At 41.1% G+C, this 26,402-nt stretch overlaps 1 protein-coding gene across 1 annotated transcript in view; it reads right to left on the minus strand.

Moving 5' to 3' along the window:
- ADAMTS19 (ADAM metallopeptidase with thrombospondin type 1 motif 19) overlaps nt 1–26,029 on the minus strand; it is a 143,252-nt gene extending 117,223 nt beyond the window's left edge. Inside the window, exons 1-2 of the mRNA XM_054178660.1 lie at nt 25,631–26,029; nt 23,990–24,600 (exon numbers count right to left, since the gene is read on the minus strand). Coding sequence (XP_054034635.1) covers nt 23,990–24,600; nt 25,631–25,715 — 696 coding nt within the window. The 5' untranslated portion in view covers nt 25,716–26,029. The remainder of the gene's footprint in view (nt 1–23,989; nt 24,601–25,630) is intronic.
- Nucleotides 26,030–26,402: the final 373 nt, after the last annotated feature.

Here is a 26,402-nt window from a genome sequence, read left to right on the forward strand (position 1 = left end):
TTCATTCTAACACAACTGGCACAACATCAGGACTAGTGCCATAAAGAAAAAGAGAAGGGTAATTGTTGTAGGAGACTCTCTCCTGAGGGGAACAGAGGGTCCTATTTGTCATCCTGACTCATCCCACAGGGAAGTCTGCTGCCTACCTGGGGCCGGGGTAAGGAACATCAACAAGAGACTCTCCAAGCTAATGCAGCCCTCTGACTATTACCCCTTGCTGATAATCCAAGATGGAAGCAATGAGATTGACAAGAAGGGCACCAGGTCAATCAAAAAGGAATTCAAGGCCCTCAGACGATTGATGGGGCAGGAGCTCAAGTGGTGTTTCCACTTTTTGAAGGGTACCAGGTGTCCTGCACCAGCAGGACAATCAAAAAGGAATTCAAGGCCCTCAAGTGGTGTTCTGCTCAGTACCCACAGTGGCAGGGGTGTACACTTAAAGGAACAGGAGAACCCATGCCATCAACAATTGGCTCAGGGGATGGTGCCAGCAGTGGAATTTAGGGTTCTTTGATCAAGGGGCAACTTTTACCGCACTTGACCTGCTGGACCTAGATGGGGTAAATCTATCTAGAACGGGCAAGAAGGCTCTAGCATTAGAGTTGGAAGGACTCCTTGGGAGGGTTTTAAACTAGGTCTGAAGGGGGTGGGCAAGGAAACCAGTCTCTCTGGTGAGGAGAGAGAGGGACATAAATGAGAGTTAGAAGAGAAATCAGCAGCCCAGCTGAAGTGCATGCACACCAACGTACGCAGTATGGGTAACAAACAAGAGGAACTGGAAGTGTTGGTTCACCAGGAAAACCATGATGTAGTTGCCACTACAAAAACATGGTGGGATGAGTCACACAATTGGAGTACTGCACTGAGTGGTTACAGGCTCTTTAGGAGAGACAGGAGAGGGATAAGAGGAGGAGGGGTGGTCCTGTGTATCAGGGAATCTCTTGATGCCACAGAACATGAGGTTAAGGATGAAAGGATTGAGTGCCTCTGGGTTAAAATCAGAGGGAGACCTAACAAAACTAACATCCTGGTCGGGGTCTGTTATAGACCACCCAACCAGGATGAAGAGGTTGATGAAATATGCTATAAGCAACTGGAGACTGTCTCAAGATCATCAGATCTTGTTCTTGTGGGTGACTTTAACCTGCCAGAGATCTGCTGGGAACTTAATTCAGCAGAAAGGAGGCAGTCCAGAAGGTTCTTAGAATGTATGGAGGACAGCTTCTTGATGCAGCTGTTAAGTGAGCCTACCAGGAGGCAGGCTCTGCTTGACCTGCTGCTCTCAAATAGAGAAGGGCTGGTGGAAGATGTGATGGTGGGAGGCTGTCTGGGGTGCAGTAACCATGAGATAGTGGTGTTTTCAATATGCAGGGAAATAAGGAGGAGCACTGACAGAACCCTCACTTTGGACTTCCGGAGGGCAAACTTCAGCTTGTTTAAGCAACTTATTTGGAAAGTTCCCTGGGTAGCAGCCCTTAAGTACCACAGGGTCCAGGATGGTTGGACCTACTTCAAACAGGAGCTCTTGAAGGCACAGGAACTGGCAGTTCCCATGTGCTGAAAGATGAGCTGGCAGGGAAGGCGACATGGTGGTGGACTCACCATCCCTGGAGGGGTTCAAGAGGGGATTGGATGTGGCACTTAGTGCCATGGTTTAGTAGTCATGAGGTCTTGGGTGACAGGTTGGACTTGATGATCTTTGAGGTCTTTTCCAATCATGTTGATTCTATGATTCCATGATTGTATGTCACAAGAAAGAATAGTTAAAGCATGTTATGTTCTCAAATTTTCATTTCATATGTGGTTTTAAGTGTGATTGCACAAAATTTATGGAGGATATAAACATTTTGGAGGCTCTACTTGGGAGATTGTGTTATGTTTAATTTTGCATTGGGTAGAACCATGAATACTCAGGACGTCATCTCTGACCCAGCAAAGGGGTTTTTTCCACTCTTGCTGTCTGCCTGCGGGTATTTTCCTTATCTGTGGAGATGGAGTGCAGCCAGCCCTACCCTCACGGATCAAGGGAGGACCTTGCTGACATTAAACAATTCTATGATTTTTGACCATCTTAGAAAAAGGGAAAGGTATAACATTTATACCTTTGAAGCAGATTGTAAAAGGCAGTGCTGAAGATTGGGGTTGCAGTATTTGTAGGTTTGTATCTTAATCCATGTGCAAAATGTGTTCAGGCTTAATCAGGTCTTCTTTTTTAATAGGAAAAGGGAAATGTAAGTATAGGAAATAGTGAGATCTAAGAATAGAATAGAATAGAGTAGAATAGAATAGAATAGAATAGAATAGAGCAGACCAGATTGGAAGAGACCTTCTCCTTTAAGAGATCAGGCAGGTAAAAAAGAAGTAAATTCACAACTGTGGGATTAAACTTTCTCTCCGAAAGCAGCTGTTCTGTTTGTGTCTTGACATTGTAAGCAGAAAGGAATGTGTGCATGTTACTGTAATGTATATTCATATATTCATAGAATCATGGAATCAATAAGGTTAGAAAAGTCCTCAGAGATTATCAAGTCCAACCTGTCACCCAATACCTCATGACTAACTAAGCCATGACTTCAAGTGCCATGTCCAGGCCCCTCTTGAACACCTCCAGGGACTGTGACTCCACCACCTCCCTGGGCAAGACATTCCAATGGCCAACAATTCTTTCTGTGAAGAACTTTCTCCTCACCTCCAGCCTAAACTTGCCCTGGCACAACTTGAGACTGTGTCCTCTTGTTCTGATGCTGGCCGCCCGGGAGAAGAGACCAACCCCTACCTGGCTTCTCCAGGTTAAGCAACCTCAGCTCCCTCAGCCTCTCCTCATAGGGCTTGTTCTTAAGAACTTTCACCAGCCTCATTGCCCTTCTCTGGATATATTCAAGTATCTCAATATACTTCTTAAATTGAGGGGCCCAGAACTGGACACAGGACTCAAGGTGTGGCCTAATCAGTGCTGAGTATAGGGGCACAATGACTTCCCTGGTCCTGCTGGCCACACTATTCTTGATGCAGACCAGGATGTCATTGGCCTTCTTGGCCACCTGGGCACAGCCATCCAGTCAATTCCTTACATAGAATACATAGAATAAACCAGGTTGGAAGAGACCTTCAAGATCATCGCGTCCAACCCATCAACCAATCCAACACCACCTAATCAACTAACCCACGGCACCAAGCACCCCATCAAGTCTTCTCCTGAAAACCTCCAGTGATGGTGACTCCACCACCTCCCCAGGCAGCCCATTCCAATGTGCAATCACTCTTTCTGTATAGAACTTTTTCCTAACATCTAGCCTGAACCTCCCCTGGTGCAGCCTGAGACTGTGTCCTCTTGTTCTGGTACTGGCCGCCTGGGAGAAGAGACCAACATCTGTCTGTCTACAACCTCCCTTCAGGTAGTTGTAGAGAGTAATAAGGTCACCCCTAAGGTTACCCAGCACAGAGTGCTCCCGTCCAAGCCACAAGCTGGCAGCTTGGCCAGAAGTTTGCTCTGGGGAATGGTGTCAAAAGCCTTGCTGAAGTCCAGGTAGACTACATCCACAGCCTTTTCCCACATCCACCAGGCAGTCACTTGATCACAGAAGGATATCAGATTGGTGAGGCAGGACCTGCCCTTCCTAAATCCATGCTGGCTGGGCCTGATCCCTTGGCCATTTTGTAGGTGCTGTGTGATTGTTGTTGGTGCAAGTTGGAGTCATTATCTATAGTTGCTAAAGGTGCACATTCAGGGTCACCATTTATTGCAGTATGGGTATTAGGTCACCCTGAACACAGCTTCCAGGACAAGATGCAAGCAGGTGAAGGTGTTTATTACGTTACACAGCAAAGTTATATACTATATCAGAAAGCACATGCATCACATCTTAACTGGTTATTTTCTCCTGACATGTGTGTAATTAAGGCATACTATAGGCTAAAATAACAAAACAATATTTTAACTCATCCAACCAAATTCTGCCACTTTCTCTCCTTCAGTTACAAGATGTTAGAGTGCATGGAGGACAGCTTCTTATCCCAGGTGCTGCGTGAGCCTACCAGGGGTAAGGCTATGCTTGACCTCCTCTTCACCAATAGGGAAGGGCTGGTGGGTGATGTGGTGGTCAGAGGGTGTTTAGGGGCCAGCGACCACGAGATAATTGAATTTTCAGTATTTGGTCAAGCTAAGAGGGGCAGCAAGAAGACCTCCACTCTGGACTTCCAGAGGGCAGACTTCAGGTTACTCAAGGAACTAACTCAGAGGGTTCCTTGGGATAAAGCCCTTAATAATAAAGGGGTCCAGGAAAGCTGGACCTGCTTCAAGGAAGAACTGTTGAAGGCACAGGAACAGGCTGTGCCAATGTGCCAGAAGATGAGCCACCAGGGCCAGCCTGGATGGGCAATGAACTTTTAATAGAGCTAAGGGATAAAAAGAGGGTGTATCATCTTTGGAAGAAAGGTGAGGCAACCCACAGAATGTTTAAGGATGTTGCTAGAGGGGATCTTATCAATACATACAAATATCTAAAGGGTGGAGGTTACAAGGACAGGGCTGGACTTTTTAAAGTGGTGTCCAGTGACAGGACAAGCACTAACAGGTATAGACAAGAACACAGGAGGTTTTACTTCACTTGAACATAAGGAAAAACTTCTTTACTTTGAGTGTGACAGGACACTAGAACAGGTTGTGCAGAAAGGTTGCAGAGCCTCCTCTGGATACATTTCTGTGCAGCCTGATCTAGGTGAACCTGCATTAGCAGGGAAATTGGACTCACTGATATCCCCTGGTTCCTTCCAGTCCCTACTGTTCTGTGATTCTATGATTCTGTGACAGTTAGCTAAGCCATCTGCCTATAAATCAAATTATAATGTCCCATAAAAGTAGCAAGTCACACTAGAAGCCATTTAAGTCAACCTCTGAGTTGTTTAATTTTTTTGTGCCTACCAGCTCTGAATTACCACTAAATCAAAGTCAACTCCCCAGCTATTGCCTCCACTTTGACCACCTGTACATCTAAATCTTCCAGACTGGAAAATTAGTTTAAGGTCATTGTTACATTTGACATTCTGTGTCTACAAAAATACCTCTTTTGTCTCAGTTTCCTAGATGTAAGCAGCTTTATTTGTTAGTCTTTGACATTAACTTACTTTTTCTGTATTGTAAGACATATAACACAACATGAGCTATATACAGTGGGGAAAATTGCTTCTCCCAAGTAATGTGACAGCATGTTCATTACAAGATTGTCCCTAAGCTTTCTCCTCTAAAACAAACAAAAACCCAAAAACTACAAAATGTTTACTGAAATTAAACATACAGTTTTCTTTTCATGGATTTATTCCTTCAGCAGCACATTGGAACTGCACTCTTTTTTCAAGCAGCGGTTACACAGAAGTACACTTTAACTGCAGTTTCCTTTAGTCTGATTAGTTGTGTTGAAATACTGGAAGATACTCAATGTTTTAAAATGTAGAACTCATTCTTTTAAGTACTGCACTATGAAGACACCGTATTAATTTAGACATACATTACAAAATTTCAAAATCACTAATGCACCATAACTCAAATTTCAAATACGACACTGGTGTTGAGCAAAACCCTACAGTTCTTAAGATTACTATCTGGAACTACATAAACCTTTATAAACAATGACTACCCTACACAAACTGTCCCAAGCACTACAGATATGTGTATGTTGTTCTTTCTCTCCACAGAGACAAGTCTAATCTGTTCCATTTGAAGTAACCGAAGTATCTTTAATAATAAATAATTGAAAACTACAACAACAAGGCAATTCTAAGGGCTATTTTTAAAACACTACAGACTTCAGAATGTAACAAATATTTGAATTAAAAATGCTTAAGGCTAACATGCTTATAGCTTATTTTTCTACAAAGATGTCAAAGAAACCAACTGTGCCTAACTGCAGATAGCTTATTCCCACATGAAGAGAACCATTATTTACTTATTTGCACTACAGATACTAGTTAACGCTCAGATAATTTAGAATTTTAGGGTTTGAATAGGTATTGCTGGACAAAGAATGTCATATGTGAGCCAGATAAAGACATAAAGAACAGGGACAGACAACAAAAGGCCCAGGAAGCCGCAGAATGATGTAAATTTGGGTCTCATGGAAATAGCAATCATTCACGTGACCTCATTTTAGTGTCAACCAACCTATATATAAAAATATATGTATAAATAGGTATTTATGAATAGTTATCAGCTGGAAGCTCACTCGGCAAGGATGACTGCCATGTGCAACTTTGAGAACAGATGCAGTCCTTGCACTAGTACAGACTCACATAGTCAGAAGGAGGGAGGGAGGGATGGAGGGATGGAGGGATGGATGGATGGATGGATGGATGGATGGATGGATGGATGGATGGATGGATGGATTGCAGGCAGACCTGCTAAACTGGATGTGAGGAGTAAGTGGAGCATGGAATACAACAAAGGGGAATATTTAAATAAACAGAAAAAGTATAATGAAAAATATATGTAATTCTACAAAACTGTAACTTACATTCAGAAAGAAAATTTATTTATATATCTTTGTCCAAGGTAATAAAAACAACAACAAACAGCTATATTGCATGAATACTGGAACAGTTCTCTATGTAGAATTTCTAAAAGATGTAACAGCTCATTCAGTACTTAATTTAGGCTGAATAATTCCTACAACTCTATTCTGTTGGATTTTGGTTGTTGGGGTTTTTCTGGTAGTAAAAGCTATCAGTGAGACTGCCTACATATACAACATCACCTCTCACACAGGGGACATGTTCTTGGCTGTGAGGTACTAAGTTGATACTGTCCTGATCTGTAAATTATAGTCCAATTATATTGCCTTAAGTTTTGAATTCTAGTCATTGCTTTAAGTTTTGAATTCTAGTCTTGTTCTGTCACTGACTTGCAAAACAAATTTTTCTAAGATATTTATGCCCATGTATTCATAACTAGCATTCAGTTTGGAAATTATATATGTATATGCTAAATAGTAATAATTTGAGATGTACAAATGATTTTAAAACTTTGACATAAACCACAGTTGTAAGCCTAACTTTCAGCTGCAAAGTCTACAAAACAATTGCAGTTGCATGCAAAAGTATATACATGAAAAGTGTTTGACAGAAGCATGCTCTAAAAGCCTCTTTCTTTCCTGTTACCATGTCACACGATAGAATTACTGTGAAATAAATACATTTTTTTACTAGGTTCCAGCTACTACCCATATTGCAGATATGAATTTTCAGTAGCTATAGATATATGAATCTTCCAAGGATGTAAGCTCTACATCCTTTAAATAAAGGGGGCAAAAAGCAGAGGGAGAGAGACTATACAATACAGAGATGAACTGGACTTTTATGTTTGCAGTACAGAAAATTCCATTTTCTTCCACATAAGCAGTTTCATGCTCATTCAAGAAAATTATTCCACAGATGTATCTTTAAAATTATTCAAGAAAATTATTCCACAGATGTATCTTTAAAATTATAAATTCAAGATTAACACAGAAAGATTTATACTAAGAAATTACAAACCAAGAAATGCAGACTTACTACAGGCATGTATTTCCTTATGCAGCCCTCTAAAAGTTTATGAAGTACAGGAGGCCTACTACTCACATCACAGATTACTTTATTTTACATAATTTAAAAATCAAATTAGCATTTCTGATCCAAGTGCTACAAGTTATGTTGAAACATTACAAGAAGTCCAATTCTACATTACATCTGTGACAGTCAATTTAAAACCTATATTCCAGACACACTGGGTTAAAGAAACACTGAAAGCATTTGATTTTTTAAACTAACTTATATTAAAACGCTGTACTGTATGCATTTGCTCCAGATTATCTCTGCAAGGAGAGACAGCTATTGGCAAGCCACACTTCATTCAGTACACATTTGCAACTGCACACAAGATACACTCTGCAATCTGTAAGAAAACAAACATGGTATTTTCAACTTTAGATGCCTAAAACAATATAGGTTTTCTGGTAACCACAATTACGTCACAAACATCACCTACTCTGCCAACACACTATATAATAAATTACTTCTGATGATTTCTCCCTTCACTCGGTAACTCCTACTCTTCATCTCAAAAAGTCAAACTGGTTGCTAAAACTGGTTAATTTTGGAATTGTTCTTATCTCTAAGTTTTGCTCCTATTAGAAGAAATAGATACTCACAAAAAAAAAGGTTAGAAAGTCTTAATGGCTTTCTATTTATTCCAAAGACATAAGCTGAATTAGTAAAATAGGTATCTTTTGCTCAGAAACCTTGAATAACATTAGCTACTACTTTTTAAGAGTAATGACACTAAAGACCATGCTATGTCCTTTTTAAAATCACTGTTCATATAAAGCCTTGATATTAGTGTAAGAAGGCAAATACATACTTAAGTATCAGAAGACTCTCAATTTTAGAATGTTAAAAGGGAAGATAAATGTTATTCTGGAAAAATCATTTCATGGATGCAACCCTCAAAGCTCTCTCTGCTTTGGTCAATAAAGGCAAGATATATATAGAGAGAAGGCAAAATACTAAACTCTAAGCTGATCCAGATCTGATTTCTTATCAGTGCTGTGACAGATATAAAGTTTTGTTACAAAATCAAGTATTCAATTGTATGGTGCATAGATAAATTCACTGCCTGTGTCTTTATGTTACAAAACAAATTTGTTTTTAAAACAGTAATCCATCAATGAAGCTAGAGCTAGTAAAAAAAAGGGGGAATGAGTATGTTAATGCAGCCCATTTAGCTTATTCCTTTTCACTGGCATGAAAAAATATCATTAATCAAAATTAATTTAATTAAAATGGAATTTATTATTCAACTGTGAGAACGTATACATTTTCTGTATTTGCAGTTATAAATGGTCTGTCTTTTTCCTCCCAAGAAGTTCAATGGTGTCTCAGCATTTATGGCCTCCAGGTTTTTATTTTGATTTGTCCCTATGCGTGCAAGAGTCGTTAGTTTTTCATTTGTATGAGTTCTCATTTTCATGCAGGACTACATTTCAAGAAGCTGGAAGACACAGCAATAGTATGGCACTTCGCAAGGGACATGCTGTCAGTTAAGTTAATCAAAAACAATGATCAGAGGTGACCATGATTCAAGCAGTGTTTCCAAACAAACTAAAGGAAGTAGATACCACTACAAAAGGAAGCATTAATGAACTACCAAGGCTGCTAAACCAAATTCAAAAATTCAAAGATATCAAACACTTGAGTCCCATAGTGCCCCCTACACAACAATATATTAAACATGTTTTCTGTGGTTGTATAACTTCAGATGCACTGTCAGTGCATACACTAACTGACTAATGAATAAAGATGCTTCTTCATTGCCTGAAATGTTCTGGAAAGCCTCATTTTATTTTGCTTCCCAAAGAATGCTGGAGCAATGTGCTAAACCAACCACAGATAACTAATACAGCCAAAAAAAGAGGAAAAAAACACATAATCAAACTGAAAACTAAGATACAACTATACTTGAACATGATACAGCACTTTACTTGCATAATTCAAAGCAGAACTGCCATAAAAATCCAGTTTTAAAACAGCCAACTAACCTGTAACTTATGCCTATCATGTTCTCAGAAATGAGTGATACATGATGTTAATAATTTGATTTTGCTCCTCAAGTACATGCTATATTAAATGGAACACTGCCACTGATTTACTATTGAAAAAAAAAGAGAAAGAATCACAGCCATATCCCTATTGCAGAAGAAATACTACAGCTTCTTTACAGTATGCCAAGATTTCAAAACTGTGTTCCATAAAACTTAATTTAGAAATTCGTTACAATGAACTGGTTTAGTGATAGTCCAGATAATTACAAAATTTCAGTAATTAGTGTTACTTTGTATGAAAGTCCCTTCCCATAGCTAACTGCCACTAGTCCTAGAAAATGCAACACTTGCAGAAACATATCACCTCTGGAAAATTCTTTCAGTTTAAGACTCAGTGCTTGTAAAGATCAGTTTCTTTAGAGCTTTTTGGTGTAATATGAGTAACTTCAGCGCTTCTTGTGGTAAAACTAAAAACAACTCTTTTGGGGTACAAATCAAACTGCTGTACCTTTAGCTAATGCAACTGCATTAAACCCACTTCCTTAGTGCAAGTCTGGTTTTAATCCCGTCACAATCTGAAACGCTATTTTATGCCGGCAAAAATGTAGTGCTACACAAAGCATTCTACACTGAGTTCCATGCAGGAGATTTAAGCAGAAAATATCAGCAACTGTGTACATAATCTGCATTAGTTAATGCACATAGCCTAGTACCAAAAAGACCAGTACAAAGGTTCCAAGTATAGATTGACTCATCAGTGTAAAACATTCAAATAGTGCATATCAATGACCTACCATTGTTCAAACCCATATGCTTTCATTGTAGCCACAGAAGGATGTGGCAGAGATCCTAAATCTGCCCATGATTACCCACAGAGAAATTTAATCTCTGTTAATCCTTATTGAAATATCTATCCACAATTATATTATTTTAGTTCTGAGAGAGAAGGGGTTGTACTACATTCAAAGATTATTTAATTCTAAGCAAGACTCCATGAAATTTAGTTTAATTCAATCTACAGTTTGCCAAAAATACTAACTGTGGATACTAATTCAATAAAATAAAATAAATTATATTTATGAGCACAGAATTACAGGTTAAAGGAGTGGACTGTACCCCTCTGCTCTGCAATGCTCCTACCTGCATTGCAGGTCCAGCTCTGGAGTCCTTGGCACAGAAGACACATGGACCTGCTGGAGTGGGGCCAGCAGAGGCCACAGAAATGACCCAAGAGCTGAAACCCCTCTGCTGAGAGGACAGGCTGAGAGAGTTGGGGTTGTTTAGCCTGGAGAAGACTCAGCTTTGGGAACAACTTCTGGTGGACTTTCAGTACTTAAAGGGGTGTAAAAGGTATAAACCCTGAGAATTGGTTGATCTGCTTGTTTCCCCAATACAGAAGTGAGGGGAAAATAACACAAAAACAACTCAGGGTTGAGAAAAGTTAAGATTAGGAGTTAAATATAAATGAGATAACATAAATGCACAATTACCTAAGATAATGCACAATTGCACAATTACCTTATCTTAGCCTATTTGCAGAAAAAGTGCAGAAAAATGCAGGAAAGAAAAATAGCATAAAAGAAAACCAGCATCCTACCTGTCTTGGTGTGGAAATGGAGAGCCAACACCCAAAACTCAGAACCCAAAATGAGCAACCAGACAGGAAGACTCTCATGCTACAATCTAAACTTCAAGACCCATAATACTTTGCTCCAGACAGCATTTTATTTTGAAGCTGGCATAAGGCAGGATTGTTGTGAGTAACAGCAGCAAACATTCAATTTAACCCATGACAAAGGGCCTATAAGAAAGATGTGCACAGTCTTCTGAGCACAGCTTGTTGTAACAGAGCAAGGGGTGATGCTTTTAAACTAAAAGAGAGAGATTGAGAGTAGATAGAAGGAAAAACATTTTACCCTGAGGGAGGTGAGACACTGTCACAGGCTGCCCAGAGAGGTGATAGATGATCCATCCCCAGAACCATTCCAGGTCAGGTTGTACGAGGCACTGAGCAACCTGACTGCAGAGGGGTTGGACAAAAAGACCTTGAAAGCTCCTTCCAACCCAAACTGTTCTGTGATTCTGTGAAATCAAGTTACTGCATCTATAAAATAAAGTTATGCTTAGACTTTTTATATCTCTATCTAGAATTACGTGAATCGAGAAGTGTTGTCTTTAAGAGAAATAAATAAGCTTCTCACAACTCATTATAATTTTGGAATCATGTTGCTTAAAAAACTAAATAATAAGTAGAAGTACTTCTATGATTCTATTTTTACATGAAATTCAGATCCAAATTTTGTTTCCAAAATATGCATAGCTTTTTTGTTTTAACATCTAATTCTTCCTTCCCTTTTTGGGGAAAAGATATTAATTTCCTTCTTGTTGTACACAGACACTAAAGTTCTGCTACCCTCATGAAAGAAGAGTATCTATTTCTGAAGAACCATAAATTTTAACTGAAAGAAAGAACGATATTTTGGAGGATGTCTTTCCCCTCCTTTTTTAAAGTTCAATTTTACATGTGTGAGAACATAAATGGTGAGCAGAATGGAGTTTTGATATTAGCAACTTGAAACAAGTAGCATTCATCTGACTGACTGCTTTTAAGCAAATTTCTTTCTATGAAACAACTGAAAGATTTATCAGTCAAAATGAAGTCAGAAAGGAAGGAATGACTTCCTTCCATTTTTTCCCCAATGCAAATAATTTGTTATCAGACACACAAAAAAACCACCCCAAAGTGACACAGAAGGAATCTTTGTTAGTGCACTTCCCTTGGTAAGTTACTATAGAAGAAACAGGTGATCAGACAAAAAGAAAAGAGAAACATGCCAGGACTATCATCCAGAAATTGCAAAAAGTAAGGTTTTTTTTATATCCAGTTTATTCACCATCTTGTACTTTTAATTCCCTCACTTTCCTCATATGTTATTTGATAAATATTTGGGATGATGTTCATTTGTGTCAGAAGTACAGAAGAGAACTTTGCTTAAAACCACCTATGCATCCTCCCATCCTCCAACTTGAGACAAGCCTGTAAATTCTTAAAAGATTTTAAAATTGCCTTCTCATGCAGAGCTTACAACAGAAGCATAGTTCCAGACAGCTCCAGACTTACAGAGAGTTTTTAAAAAGCAAATTAAGCAAGACCAGAATTAAATATTTAAGTCCTGAGAATATGTGTATTAACCTGTCCTTATGTAACACACCCTTCACCCACTACTGTGTCTCAGAATCTCACATCTTCAGAACAAAAGCAGAGCACTTCAAACAAGAAATATTGAAGCAGAGATGCACCTGAGTTTTCCAAGTTCTAATCCAATCACAGAATCATTTTGGTTGGAAAAGAACTTTAAGATCATTGAGTCCAATCATTAGTTAATTCTACCACGTCTGGTGCTAAACCGTGTGCCTCAGCATCACGTCAAAACATCTTTTAAACATCTCCAGGGATGGGTATTCAACCACCTCCCTGGGGAGCCTATTACAATGTTTGATAGTCCTTTCAGTGAAACCCAGTCTAAACTCCCCTGGCACAATTTCAGGCCATTTTCTCTTCAGCCTATCACTTGCTATTAGGGAGAAAAGACCAACACCTACCTCACTACAATCTTCTTTTAGCTAGTTGTAGAGAACAAGGTCTTCTCTCAGTGTTCTCTTCTCCAGACTAAACGAAACAGGTCCCACAGCCACTCCTCAGAAGTCTTGTTCTCAAGACCCTTCACCATCTTTGTTGCCCTTCTCTGGACATGCACCAGCACCTCAATGTCTTTCTTCTGTGAGGGGCCCAAAACTGAATACAGTATTCAAGGTGAGGCCTCACCAGTGCTGAGCACAGGAAAATTATCACTTCCATACTCCTGTAGGCTACAGTATTCCAAATACAGGCCAGGATGCTGTTGGCCTTCTTGGCCACCTGAGTACATTGCTGGCTCACATTGATCTGGCTGTCCATCAACACCCCCAGGTCTTTCTCTGCCAGGCAGCTTTCCAGCTATTCTGTCCCATGCCTGTGGCACTGCATGGGGTTGTTATGGCCCAAGGGCAGGACTTGGCACCCAGCCTTGCTGAATCTCATGCAATTGGCCTTGGCATAATTGATCCAATCTGTCCAGGTGTGTTCCTACCCTCAAGCAGATCAACACACCTTCCCAACTTAGCGTCAGCTGCAAACTTACTGAAGATGCACACAACTCCCTCATCCATATCATTGATAAAGATGTTAAAGAGAACTGGCACCACTACTGAGTGCTGGGGAACACCACTTGTGACTGGCCAATAACTGAATTTAACTCCACTCACCACCACTTTATGGGCCCAGACAGCTGTTTTTTTTACCCAAGGAAGCATCCACCCATCCAAGCCATAAGCAGCCAGTTTCTTCAGGAGGATGCTATGGGAGACAGAGCCAAAGGTTTTACTGAAGTCCACATAAACAACATCCACAGCCTTTTCCTCATCCATTAAGTGGGTCACCTTGTTGTAGAAGGAGATGAGATTTGTTAAGCAGGACCTGCCCACATGAACCCATGCTAACTGGGCCTGGCTGCCCAGCACATGCAGCATAATGGCACTTATGACGATCTGCTCCATGACCCTTCCCAACACTGAGATCAGACTGACAGGTCTCCAGTTATCCATATTGTCATTCCAGCTCTTCTTGTAGATGGGCATCATATCTGTGTCTTCATGGCCCTCAAGGATTGTCTCACAAGGGACTTGCCTCAATCAGTCTCTGAAAGAGCCCTACATCTTGCCTGCTGGAAGTCCAATGGGGCAGTTCTACTGACCTTCCACTTCTCCAACAACCAGGAACTCTTACCACTTTGTGACCACTATGCTCAAAACAGCCTCCAACCATGACATCACTCACAAGACCTTCTCTGTTCACAAACAGCAGGTCCAGAAGACTGCCCTCCTTAGTTTGTCCCCTCACTTACTGTGTCAGGAAGTCAGTCACAGATTGACAGGCTAATCAGATTTTTAAACTGACAAAGAAAGCACTGAGAAATTTAAGCCCAGCTGAACCACAGTTTACCATTTTATATAAAAGATGGCATTGCTATAATGGATCTAGCCATTACTTAGGCGCTTCTCCCAGGCAGCACCCCCTTTAGCTAGGAGGGACATAATAGGATATTTACTCTGTAATGAATCATAAAATGCTGTCCCCAGCTGAATTAACATCACATGCAGAAATACCTGTATTTTCCTTAGCATACTGCTATCTAAATAAGCTTGACCTGACCTGACCTAGTTAAACTTCTGACATCTAATGAGAACTTAAGGTAGCACAGCTGAGATCATATAACAAGCATATGCAATTGTTGGAGAATAATCACACAGAAACTAAATCACTTCACAAGTCAGTTATGGGCACGTTGCTGCATTTTTGAATGCAAAACTCATTCAGAAAATGATTCTGACTAAAGTACTAGGAGACCCAAGAAAAACATTCACAGTACAGTATTCCAAAAAATCTTACTTCTTTTCACATGTAGATGCATATATCATTAGCAACTAGTGTTATGATATTGATTTATCATTCTAAACACATTGCTCTGCGATTAATGACAGAAATGTTCTTATTTTTTTCACTTCCAAATATATGGTTTTGCTTGTTTATGCCATTATTAGAAGCAAAAGAAACAACCAAGAAGACCAGGAAATAATAGGTTAACAATAAAAGCTTAACTGACCTGCTAATGCACGACAGATGTACTTCTGCTTTTAAATCTAATATAGGGGTTTGGGTTATTGGACCACAGAAGTTTGACCAGTTACCTTTGTATATGCAATACAACACACATACACATACTTAGCATATTGCAAACTATCTCCATTGTATTGCTGCTTCTGCTAAACAAGGAGCAACCAATCCAACCTTTATGCTATGTCCCTAACATCGTTAGTGAGAGACCTAGGTAAACCAAGAAAAGGCACACACTCTGCAGAAGAACTTCTGTAAACATCTCATCCAACTCCAAATCCAAATGGTTTCAACTCATCCTTTTCTACTGTGGTAGCGTTCTTTATCACAAACCAAAGATAGTACATTATTTGTATGTTACATTTGCATGCTCTACTTTCTCTCAATTTTCACAAATTCCTTCTTCAATATCCTTACCTACCACAAATCCCTCAATGACTGTCACACTTGTTGTTTTCTATTCTTTAGTCTCTATTTCCCAGCTTCCGTATTTTTATGGTATTACATCTCCAAAATCATGGGTGTTTCTGGTTTTCTTCCCTGTCACAATCTGTCATTAAGTACCAAAAAGAATCTCCATTCTGAACTATTTGAGAAATCTTTCAAAAAAGAATAACAAGGAATAATACTCTTAAGACAAAATTACAAAGGTTGCAGCATGAAACTCCCCCCACCTCTTTTCCTCAAAAAATCCTAGTTTATTTGCTATAGAAGACACAATTGGAACATATCATGAGATATGAATAAAAGTCAAGGATAGGAGACCTGGAAAGAATGTTAATTTTACTAATCTTAACAATTGTAGCTGTGAGAGGCTTAGTATTATCTCTTCTCTTTTTAAAGCAGTTACTTTCAAATTAGGAGATCAAAATTTTACTAACTGAATTATAAATGGATTTAACCAGTTCTTCTGGTTTACCATTTCACTTCTGCATCTTGCAAAATACTCTCGATAATTTTATACTTATTAGTTACAATGTGTAGCAATCTTAAGTGATTGTCAACAGTCTCAATTTTCATAAATAAAGCTACTCTGGAGATAGCGTATTTTACATCTAATCATGACCTAGAAATGTATTGCAAAGGAAGTATCTGTACTGAAAATAAGCTCTTTAGGAGAGCAGCAGGCTACTGTACGTAGGATTGGAATCAGAAACCAAACCTGTCTCAGCCTGGAGTGATTATATGATTATAGGATAGATCTTAGGAGAAAGGAGTCATTACCACATGGTCTGAGACATCTTGGCCCAACATCTCAAATACCATGCCAGAGTTTAATAATAGAGGAAACCGAGATCATTACAGTTCCAATGTAATCTCAGCCTAAATCAAAAGCGATTTTCGAAACCTTTCCACTTTACATTAACACTAATATTCCTATAAGATTTCTTCTTACCAATAGCAAGAGTTCTCAGATTCACAAAACAAAAATTGTATCACATGATGAATAGTAACAGACTACAGCATCAGGGCTCAAGGGAAATAGAGAGTTCTTAGTCCTTTATGTTTACACAGATCTTTGTCGGTTTGTGGTTCTTAATGACACCAATCAAATATATAAATGGATGCCATCTCCAGTACTTCTTTATGAAGGAAAAAAAAATAACCAGGACACGGGCAAACAAACAAAATTCCGTCTGTAGCAGTTCTGTTTGTAATTAACTTGCTGTTCAAGTAGGATAATGCAATGACTACTAATACTGCTTTGCCTGTACATGTATGCTCTTATTCCAGACAGACATAGTCAGTTCCTTGATTTTCATTTGCTCTGGCTTCTCTACTTTTTTCTGTTGTGCTTCATTAGATATTCAAGGTGAGATTATAATTAAGAGATTTTAATATAAAAGAGAGATTAACAAAAGTCTCTCTCCTATGCTGGAGAAAGAGACATCTGTGCCTAAGCATGCCAAAGTAACCTCATGTAAGAAAATGCTTTGTCCTATTGGAGACCAGACTTTCTAGAAGCCTGGCTGTCCTCCTCTCTCCCACATTCCACTGGCAAGTAAATCCAGGAGGAACAATCCACCTCAGATTGAACACATACATTGAAAGAATGAGTCTTCTCCCAGAAGCACCACTTCATTTCCGTGGTTCTTCTACTTTGTGTGGAGATGAGAAATCTAAATTTTAGTCCAGTATTTTATTTTCCATGGAGTGCATCTGTAGTAGTCATTTTTTTTCTTCAAAGAAACCCACTACCATAACAGAGCAAAGCTTCTTTCTGTTCAGGGCTGACATTTTCACTCATGTCCTACCTTGCCCACTCATTTCTACTAATGACAAATTTTATATTGACCACTTAAAGATGTTTAAAACACAAATAAGGCATAAAATAAAGTCAATGAAGCAAAACTCAATGACCGTGTGAGAAGGGTGAGGGACTCTCATCTCAGTAAGGGATACTCACGGAGTACCCTCATTCACATATTTATTTCTGCAACTTTCAGAAAAGTTTTGTCTCCTTAACAAACTCGCAATGCAACAGTAGGCAGAATGTACACTAAGCAATAAATAGTTTAACATTCTAAAGAGTTAGCAAATATTACTCTGGAAAAGCCACCTGTGATTTCCCACATCTTTTTGCTTTGAGTTAGCCCTAGTTTTTAAGAAGAGGGGATCTAAACAAATATTTCACTGATTGTCACTTCTTTCAACTAACAATTCCATGACGTTGGACTTGCAGAAGGAAGAAGTGTGGACTTCATTGCATTCTGGCAATTATTCTATTTTTATAAAATCTTTCCTCTGCAATGTCATATTTAGGGCTATATACACCAAATGTACCATGAATACTGCTAACAAATAATTTTCTTTCCCCTTTTATGAAAAATTGTGGTTGATCTCTATGTTCTAATGCTTACCCTCAGAACAAGTGAAGCTGAAATTTTCTACAGTTTCTTTAGAAAAGCGTCTGGTATGGATGTCACTCAATACTGATGTGTAACTTCCACATCAATGAAGCAGAGAGGCAGGGGTAAAATTTTTGGTTATTTAATCCATTTCAGGCTTGTATCTTGGTACTGTATGGCCCAGGATATGTATAGAATAGTTCCTTTCCAGTTTAATCAAAAGAGTACGTCTATTAAGAAGCCTCAGAGCCTTACACCAGGAGCTGGCAGCCTGTATCAGCACAGTGAGTTACTGCTGACTGCTTGCTCCATGAGCCCCACAAAAGCAGGGATGCTCACAAAAGCAAGAAACAATATATGCAATCTCAATCAGTCTGACTCTGTGCCAGGAAGGAGGTGAAAAACAAGAATACTAGGAAAACCCCTGACTGTCATCACAGCCATAGAGTACTACCTATCAATTCAGAGGGGAAAATGGTATTACATTCTTCTCTTTCTGAAATGAAATGAATGGAGGCTAAAGCACACATTTGCCATGTTTACAGCTCCCTGCGGGGAAATGCAGTGAGACTACAATTTCCATGCTGGCAGAAGAGCAGATGGTTGGTAAAGAACCAACAGCCAGATTTCTTAGTTCTGTGTCCACAGTAAGTTTCTCTTACAACATGGTCTAAAAGAACTACCAGTTTCAAGTTATATATATTACCAGCTACAAATAAAACTGTTAAACAACATTTAACACGTTTATTCTTCTTATTCCAAATAATATGACAGAACAAAAACAAGCAGTAGAAATGACCATTTAAATAATTAATGGTTCAGCTTTGCAATTCATCATTTTCAGCTGAACAGTCTCACCAGCATCAGCAGACTGCTTACATCCTGGTTATTTGGCTAACAATGAACAAGTAGTCAGTCAGCATACAGATGAAGAATTCCTAGAAAACTCTCATCATTCTTCCTGCAGCACCACTGCAGGATCCCAAATTGTAATCCAAGCATATCTTGAGCTACAAAAGGATCCACAAGTGTTTTACCAAGGAGTTGGATAGGCCTGTTCCTATTAAATTGGTAAGTCTAAGACTAATTGATAAGTCTAAGATTACACCAAGGATATAGTGATGGAGTTTTGAGATGATCCGTGTGTATCTCCAGCCTTAAACTGCAGTGCATATTTAGGAGATAACTAGCATATATGCTGAGTTACGTTTCATTCAATTGTCAAAAGACAGGTTACCAAATGATGCCAGTGCTAGCAGAATTGATTAGTAATTTTCTGCTAGTACATGTCTTGTTTTTCACTTGTATATAGAATCACAGAATTGTTTCAGTTGGAAAAGACCTTCAAGATCATTGACTTGAACTATCAACCTAACATGACCATGACCATTACACCATGTCCCAAGTGCCATGTCCACATATTTCTTAACACCTCCAGTGACAGTGACTCCACCACCTCCTTGGGCAGTCTATTCCAATACCTGACCACTCTTTCCACAAAGAAATTTTTCATAATAACCAATCTAAATCTCCCCTGGCACAATTTCAGGCCATTTCCTCTTCAGCCTATCATTTGTTACTAGGGAGAAGAGACCAACACCTACCTCACTACAACATCCTTTCAGGCAGTTGTAGAGAACAAGAAGGTCTCCCCTCAGTCTCCTTTTCTTCAGGAAATGCCAGTTTCCTCAGCCACTCCTCAGAAGACTTATTCTCAAGACCATTTACCAGCTTTGTTACCCTTCTCTGGACATGCCCTAGCGATCCAATGTTTTTCTTGCTGTAAAGAGCCCTAAACTGAATACAGTATTTGAGGTGTGGCCTCACCACTGCTGAGTACAAGGGTATAATCACATGCCTATTCCTGCAGTCCACACTGCAGGCCAGGATGCAGTTTGCCTTCTTTGCCACCTGAGCACACTGCTGGCTCATGTTCAGCACCCGCTGTTTGTTTCCTGCCAGGCAGTTTTCCATTCCCTTGGTTCCAAGACTGTAGCATTGAATGGGGTTGTTGTGACTCAGCTGCAGCACCCGTCACTTTGCCTTGTTAAACCTTATACAGTTGACCTCAGCCCACTGATTCAGCCTGTCCAGATCCCTTTGCAGAGCCTTCCTACCCTCAAGCAGATCAACATTCCCACAACACTTAGTATCATCTGCAAACTTACTGAGGGGGCACTCAATTCCTTCATCCAGATCACTGATCAAGATTATTAAAGAGAACTGGCCCCAGCAGTGAGCCCTGGGGAACACCACTTTCGACCAGCCACCAGCTGGAATTAAATCTATTTACCACCACTCTTTGGGCCTGGCCAACCTGGCCAGTTTTTAACCCCTCAAAGCATCCACCCACCCAAGCCATGCACAGCCAGTTTCTCCAGGAGGATGCTGCAGGAAACTGTGTCAAAGGCTTTCCCAAGTATTTACAGGATAGTATACTATGTTACAAACCCCACTACTATCACCCCTCCATATTTGTTTTTCACGAACAGGTCAGGAAAAAACCACTCCTGAAGTTCTTACGAACTGTAAAATAAAAAAATATGGGAAAGCTTTAATGTTGTGTGGTACATCACATTCTTTACCCAATCGCAACTCATGAACTATTCAAAAAGTATCTAAATCTCACTTAAAGGGATAAGGTACCTAACATCTTCAGCAATATTCTTTTGTCTGTCTATAGAAGGAGCAGACTTCTACATGGCCTTTTCCACTTCGTGAACGTCACTTGAGAAATTTGGAACCAGCACCAAGACACAATTTCATGTAATGCCTTGTTCTCTTTTTGTTAAAGATACAATGTATTTTCACAAAACTAATCCCTACAGCATTAGCTCCATATCGGTACTATCAAGTATGACCCTCCCCCGCAAATGACAAGCATTCTTTTCTGTTGGCCTTTACACTTCTCATCCTTCCTTCTTGTGTGGCAAAATCACTGTTGTCTGTCATAACATACTTACTTTCCTTGCTGAATAAGGAGATTCACTAAAAGCCTATTGCATGTTGTATTTAATACTGGGGAAAAAAATTGAGACAAATCCATGAGTGCACAACATTGCATCACTGGGGAAGAAGCCACTTGAGGTCAGCTGATGCACAGTGACCTCTGCCATGTAGGCTTCCTGGTCTATTGGTGGTATGTGCAGGGTCTGCACCCCAACACAGCTGGCTCAGAGACAAGAAAAAGCTGTGGAAAGCCCAACAAAGTGTCTTGGATGGCACATGTTGTGCTGCCTACCTTATCACAAGGGGAAGCTTAGGGAAATTAGAAAAATTTCTTCCCCAAAAGGATTGTCAATCCCTGCAACATGCTGCCCAAGGCAGTGGTGGGATCACCATCCCTGGAGGGATTTGAAAGATATGTAGATGTGGTGCTGAGGGACATGGTTTAGCACCAGACTTGGCAGGGTTGGGTTAATGGTTGGACTTGATGATTTTTAAGGTCTTTATTAGTGTTAACAATTGTACGATTCATACACTTTCCCAAGTGTATGCAGCTTAGTAATCCTAACACAAAAACTGCAAGGCTTTAGAATGACAGCATATCTAATAAAAATTTCTCTGAAATTTCTCTTATTTAAAATGGGTGGAAATGTAATTGAAGTAACTACAATAAAATATATACAACTTCAAGATTCAATGGATTTTTTTATCTTAAAAGAGATAATGTAGTTTGAAATATTGCTTGGGTTTTTTTCCAGGGCAAAATATGGAAGGTGGAATATACAATATATGTATGATATCCTTTCATGACTCTTCAAAATAGAGCAACTTACAAATGTAACAGAGCTCAAGCAATGACTGAACAAAAGAATGACAAATAAAATGTGTTATGACAACTTTGACATAATAGCACTGTACATTTTTTAACTGTGTGCCTAACACAGCAAGACTCTGTAACAACAGCTGCTTAACCACAAAGAAGGCTGTGCAGGTGAGGATTGTGACACCACCATTTAACATCAACAAGAGTTTCTGATTTTATCTGGGATACGCAGAACGGTTTATATTCCAGCTGCAGCTTTCTGTATGGGGAAGATGATCTGGATGCATGCATGGCAGGTAGGCTGGGAGTAAGCTGGTAAAAATCTGACTGAACCAGAAATTACTAATGGGGCTCCTAAGGAACTGGGGTCTATTTAAGCAATGAATTTCAATTTATAGATCAAGTTGAAGGATTTACAGATATGCAATGATGAACATTACTTTTGATTAGATATTTCTGATTATTATCTTTGCCAATTTCTTTACAAAGACTTTCTTTAAATTAGTTTCACCATACACAGTGTAGAAAGAAGCAAAATTCTAAGAACAAGGAGTACAGAAGTCAAATGCTTTTCCAGAACACAAAAATCTTTTCCCTAATTCTTTCAAACCACCTTCAGTTGACTTCCACTGTTTTTCTCCACAATTAATTCTGCTACTATGGCTTGGAAAATCTGACAAAATGTCAATACATAGATGCCAGCCACTTAAGAGTTTTGTGAAATCTCTTGCTCTCACTTTGAAGCAGAGCAGGCAAATATTTTATTTGGTGTCAATCCACATACGTTCCCACTCCACCACTCTCAATTTGGGTTTTCAGTTTTGAGCAAGTTCAAAAAGGCAAATGAATAAGCAGTCAAAATTTCCACATTTTACCTGGTTTCACTTCATAACCAGACAAACTAAATCTAGGAAGGCATATCTTCATGAATTAATGATGGAACAAGGAATAGAAGAAAATATCTATAATGTGATTGAGGTGATTCATACTCATCTAAGCCATCAAAAAAAAAAGCCTGGGGTCTTGACATTAACTCTCCCTAGCATCATTACTGTTTGTATTCTACATTCTGGGAAGTGCTGCCTAAAAGCATGCACTTTTATGATGCTATACAAAAGTCCAAAATGAGAATAATATTTTGTTGTTTTTGGTTTTGTTTTTTTAATCATTTTAAGCATTTTATATCATCCCAGCTGCTTTCTACACTTTCCATCCGCTGCCAAGTATCTTGGGATTGCAGCTTACTGGATCACCACTGCTGCTGTCAGACTGCCCAGTTGTAGTCTTTATCTTGTAAAAATCAAGACTGGTACAAGAGAAATTACAGTAGGTGAACCTTGTTTTAAATAAGGGAGGTATGCCACAGAAGTAATAACTATTCAAAAGGTCACAATGTAGGAACAATCCTGCTGAAATACTTCTATGGAGAAACTGAAAGGAAAGAAGTGCACGGGGTCGCAAGCCCAATGAAGTACAGATACTGCATATGAGATGTTGTGAGGTACACAAAAAAAAAAAAAAAAAAAAGAAAGAATGAAAGAAAAGGAATAATGAAGAAAATAGATGTAAAATATTAGTAAAGGTAGGAAAGCAAGAATAGTCTGAAAAATGAGAGGTAGAAGATAAAGAAGGTTACACAGATGAAAAAGGCAACTTTAAAGTATGTGATGGGAATGAAGAATGAATGGATTACAGATGGACTGGAAAAGAGATACAGGGAAAAGGAAACAAGGGTGAATGTGGAGGTACCTAATTATAGGCACACACTGAACAAGATAAAATGAAGGGATAGAGATAAGTTGAATATAAAGGAGGCCAAAAATGGAAAGGTATAAGACTAAGAGACAGAAAATGTATCTGGAAATGGGACAAAAACCATCACAACCTTACAGAATAAAAGAAAAAGCAGGATTTGAGAAAAATTATGAGTAATAAAAATATGAATGAAAAAAAAAAGATCAAAAATAAGTACAGAGGTGGGACCAAAAGTTTATGAAAGAAAGACAACCTTATGAAAAGGACAGGATTGAAAAGCAGCAGATGAAGCTGACATTTGGATGGAGTGTTACCCCTGCATGCAAAATTATCTTACCAATCCACCACAGGTACTGAAGGAGGCAAAGGAGCCTGGGTAGCGGAGGACAGCACCACTGTAGTAACAAGCTCTCTCAGGATGCAACTGTGGAGCACTTGATGGGCTTTTGCCCTGACCTCCAATCCGCTCCTCCACAGCAAAGCCAGGAGCAAGGAAGCGGCTGTCCCTCTTCAGCAGCAGGTAGAGCTCCTGAGCAAAAGCTGGGATCCTCAGCAGCACCTCATCTCCATCCTCTGCTGGAGGTGGCAGCGGTGAAGACGGTGGTGGTGGCAACTGAGAGACAGCACCAGACCCCTGGGGCAGAGGGGACCAGTGATAAAACTCCTGAGACTCATACTCATCCTCAGTGTACTCTTCCTCTGCCGCCTCCCCCACAGCCTGTGCCTGCCCCTCCACAGAGGAGGATACTGAACGCACCTCCCGGGAACTGCCAGCCACAGGGCTAGGTATGACAGGGTCGGTGAGTGTGCTGCTCCGGTTCCCACAGCTAGAGTCGGCGCTGCAGCCTCCACCGCCACCACTGCCACCCGCTGGCTCCTGCTGGCCCCTGCTCCACAATGCGGGAAAGATGATCTCCCACTCCTCAGTTTCTTCTGAAGCATGGAGACCTGTAGGAAGACCAGCAGATGCTTTAAGAGAGTGCAGCATCCAGTATCTGCCTGAAACCTATCATATGGGACCCTATGACACACTCCTCCTGTCTCCCAGCCCACCAAGTATGCCACCCACAATACATTTGGCCCTTTCATCCACTTGGCCCTTTAATCCTGTCCTTACACACAGCAGACAGGCCAGCCACTAGACGTCTGTGCATTTGTTTAGGGGTCTGGGACACACCACAGTCCTGGTAAACACTGAAAGTGAGCTGGAGCTCAAATTGGACAGAAGTTTTGTTTGCATCAGTAGCTGGGGATGTTCTTCGTTACCAACACCTCCACAGAAGGAGAGTTGCACAAACCCTTCATTGTTTAGACAAAGTGTCAGTTTTTCCATACAGCTAAAAAGAATCGCTATTTTAGCACGGAAGACCCGAACAAAAACATTCGATATCTTCAAACTTGCTTTTGGCATGTTCTGCAAGACTGGTTTAAAACAACACGGCCAAATGCACACACACCCCCCGTGGTGCACACAGAAGTGGCAAATGCATGGGCATGCTGTGTCATCATTACCAAAGGGAAGTTGGACTAGATGACCTCTAAGGGTCCCTTCCAAGCCAGTGCATTCTATGATTCTATAATAAAACTGCATTATAATCACTAATTAGTGATGTCTGCCTATTACACACAACACATTTCAATCTAATCAAAATTCCCAGCATACCAGTACTATGTTCATAAACTTGTGAGTACACACTATCTTCACCAAGCTGAAGGAGAAGGCAGATCTATTGACGAGGAGCAGCCCTTCTGGGATGACAGGGCTGCGGATTAAGAACCGACACCCTCTGCAGAGTGAAGCACTGCCCCGCGCCCTCTCAGTGGCGGCGCGGCATGGCACGGCACGGCGCGGTTCGCCTTCTCTGAGCGCCCATCGGGCTGCGGGGCACGGGCATGGCTAAGGCGCTGAACAATGGGCAGGTACTGGCTACCCTCAGGAGACGGCAGCCTCCCCGTCCCGCGGAAGGCTCATACTTACCTGCGGCAAGCCCGCTTGACAGCACGCACAGCTGGTAGAAAACGCAGCAGACGCGGCTCAGGCGCATCCTCCCACTCGTCCCCATCGGCCCCGCTCCCGCGGGACGCCAGCAGGCAGGACAGGGAGGGCCGTGCCCAGCCGGGCCGGGCAGGAAGCTCTGCGGAGCGCAACCACCTGGGCGCCCGCCCAGAATCGGCACGCGAGCCCGAAGCGCGCGTCCCAGCGGGGCGGGCAGCACCGGCAGCGGGAGGCGTACAGGCACGGCGGGTGTGGGGCTGGGGCTGTGCCAGTGCCTCGGCGTCCGTGCGTGTGGGCGCAGGCAGCAGCAGCGCGGTGTGCGAGAACACGGAGCCCAGCGGCGTTCGGGCAGCTGCGCCCCGGTGACTGCGACCGCGCTGCCCCCGCCCGCCGGTCGCCCCCACGGGGCGGGACGCGCCGGGTCCCGTCCCGTCCGGCCCCGCCCCGCCCCGCCCGGGCGGGCACCCGGCGCGGCCTCCCGTCTCTCCCTCTTTCCCCAGTCTGGTTGGCGCGCCGTGGGCCGGAGTCTGGGCGGCTCCGATGGCAACTGAGGCCTCGCCGCGCACTGTGGGCACCTTGCGCGGACGCCGCACTGGCTTCCGAGAGACTGCGCTTCGCACCCCGCTCCCCTCGCTGGCCGTGCAGTAGCGTGCACCCCGTGTGTCCCGGCAGCGGAAAGGGCTGCCCTCGTCCCTGTCCCCGCGTTGTGCGTAGCCTTTGCCTCAAATTCAGGGAGCAGCAGAGTGACCGCTAC

Source organism: Dryobates pubescens, chromosome Z (assembly GCF_014839835.1).
Source record: "Dryobates pubescens isolate bDryPub1 chromosome Z, bDryPub1.pri, whole genome shotgun sequence".
Classification (NCBI taxonomy): Eukaryota; Metazoa; Chordata; class Aves; order Piciformes; family Picidae; genus Dryobates; species Dryobates pubescens.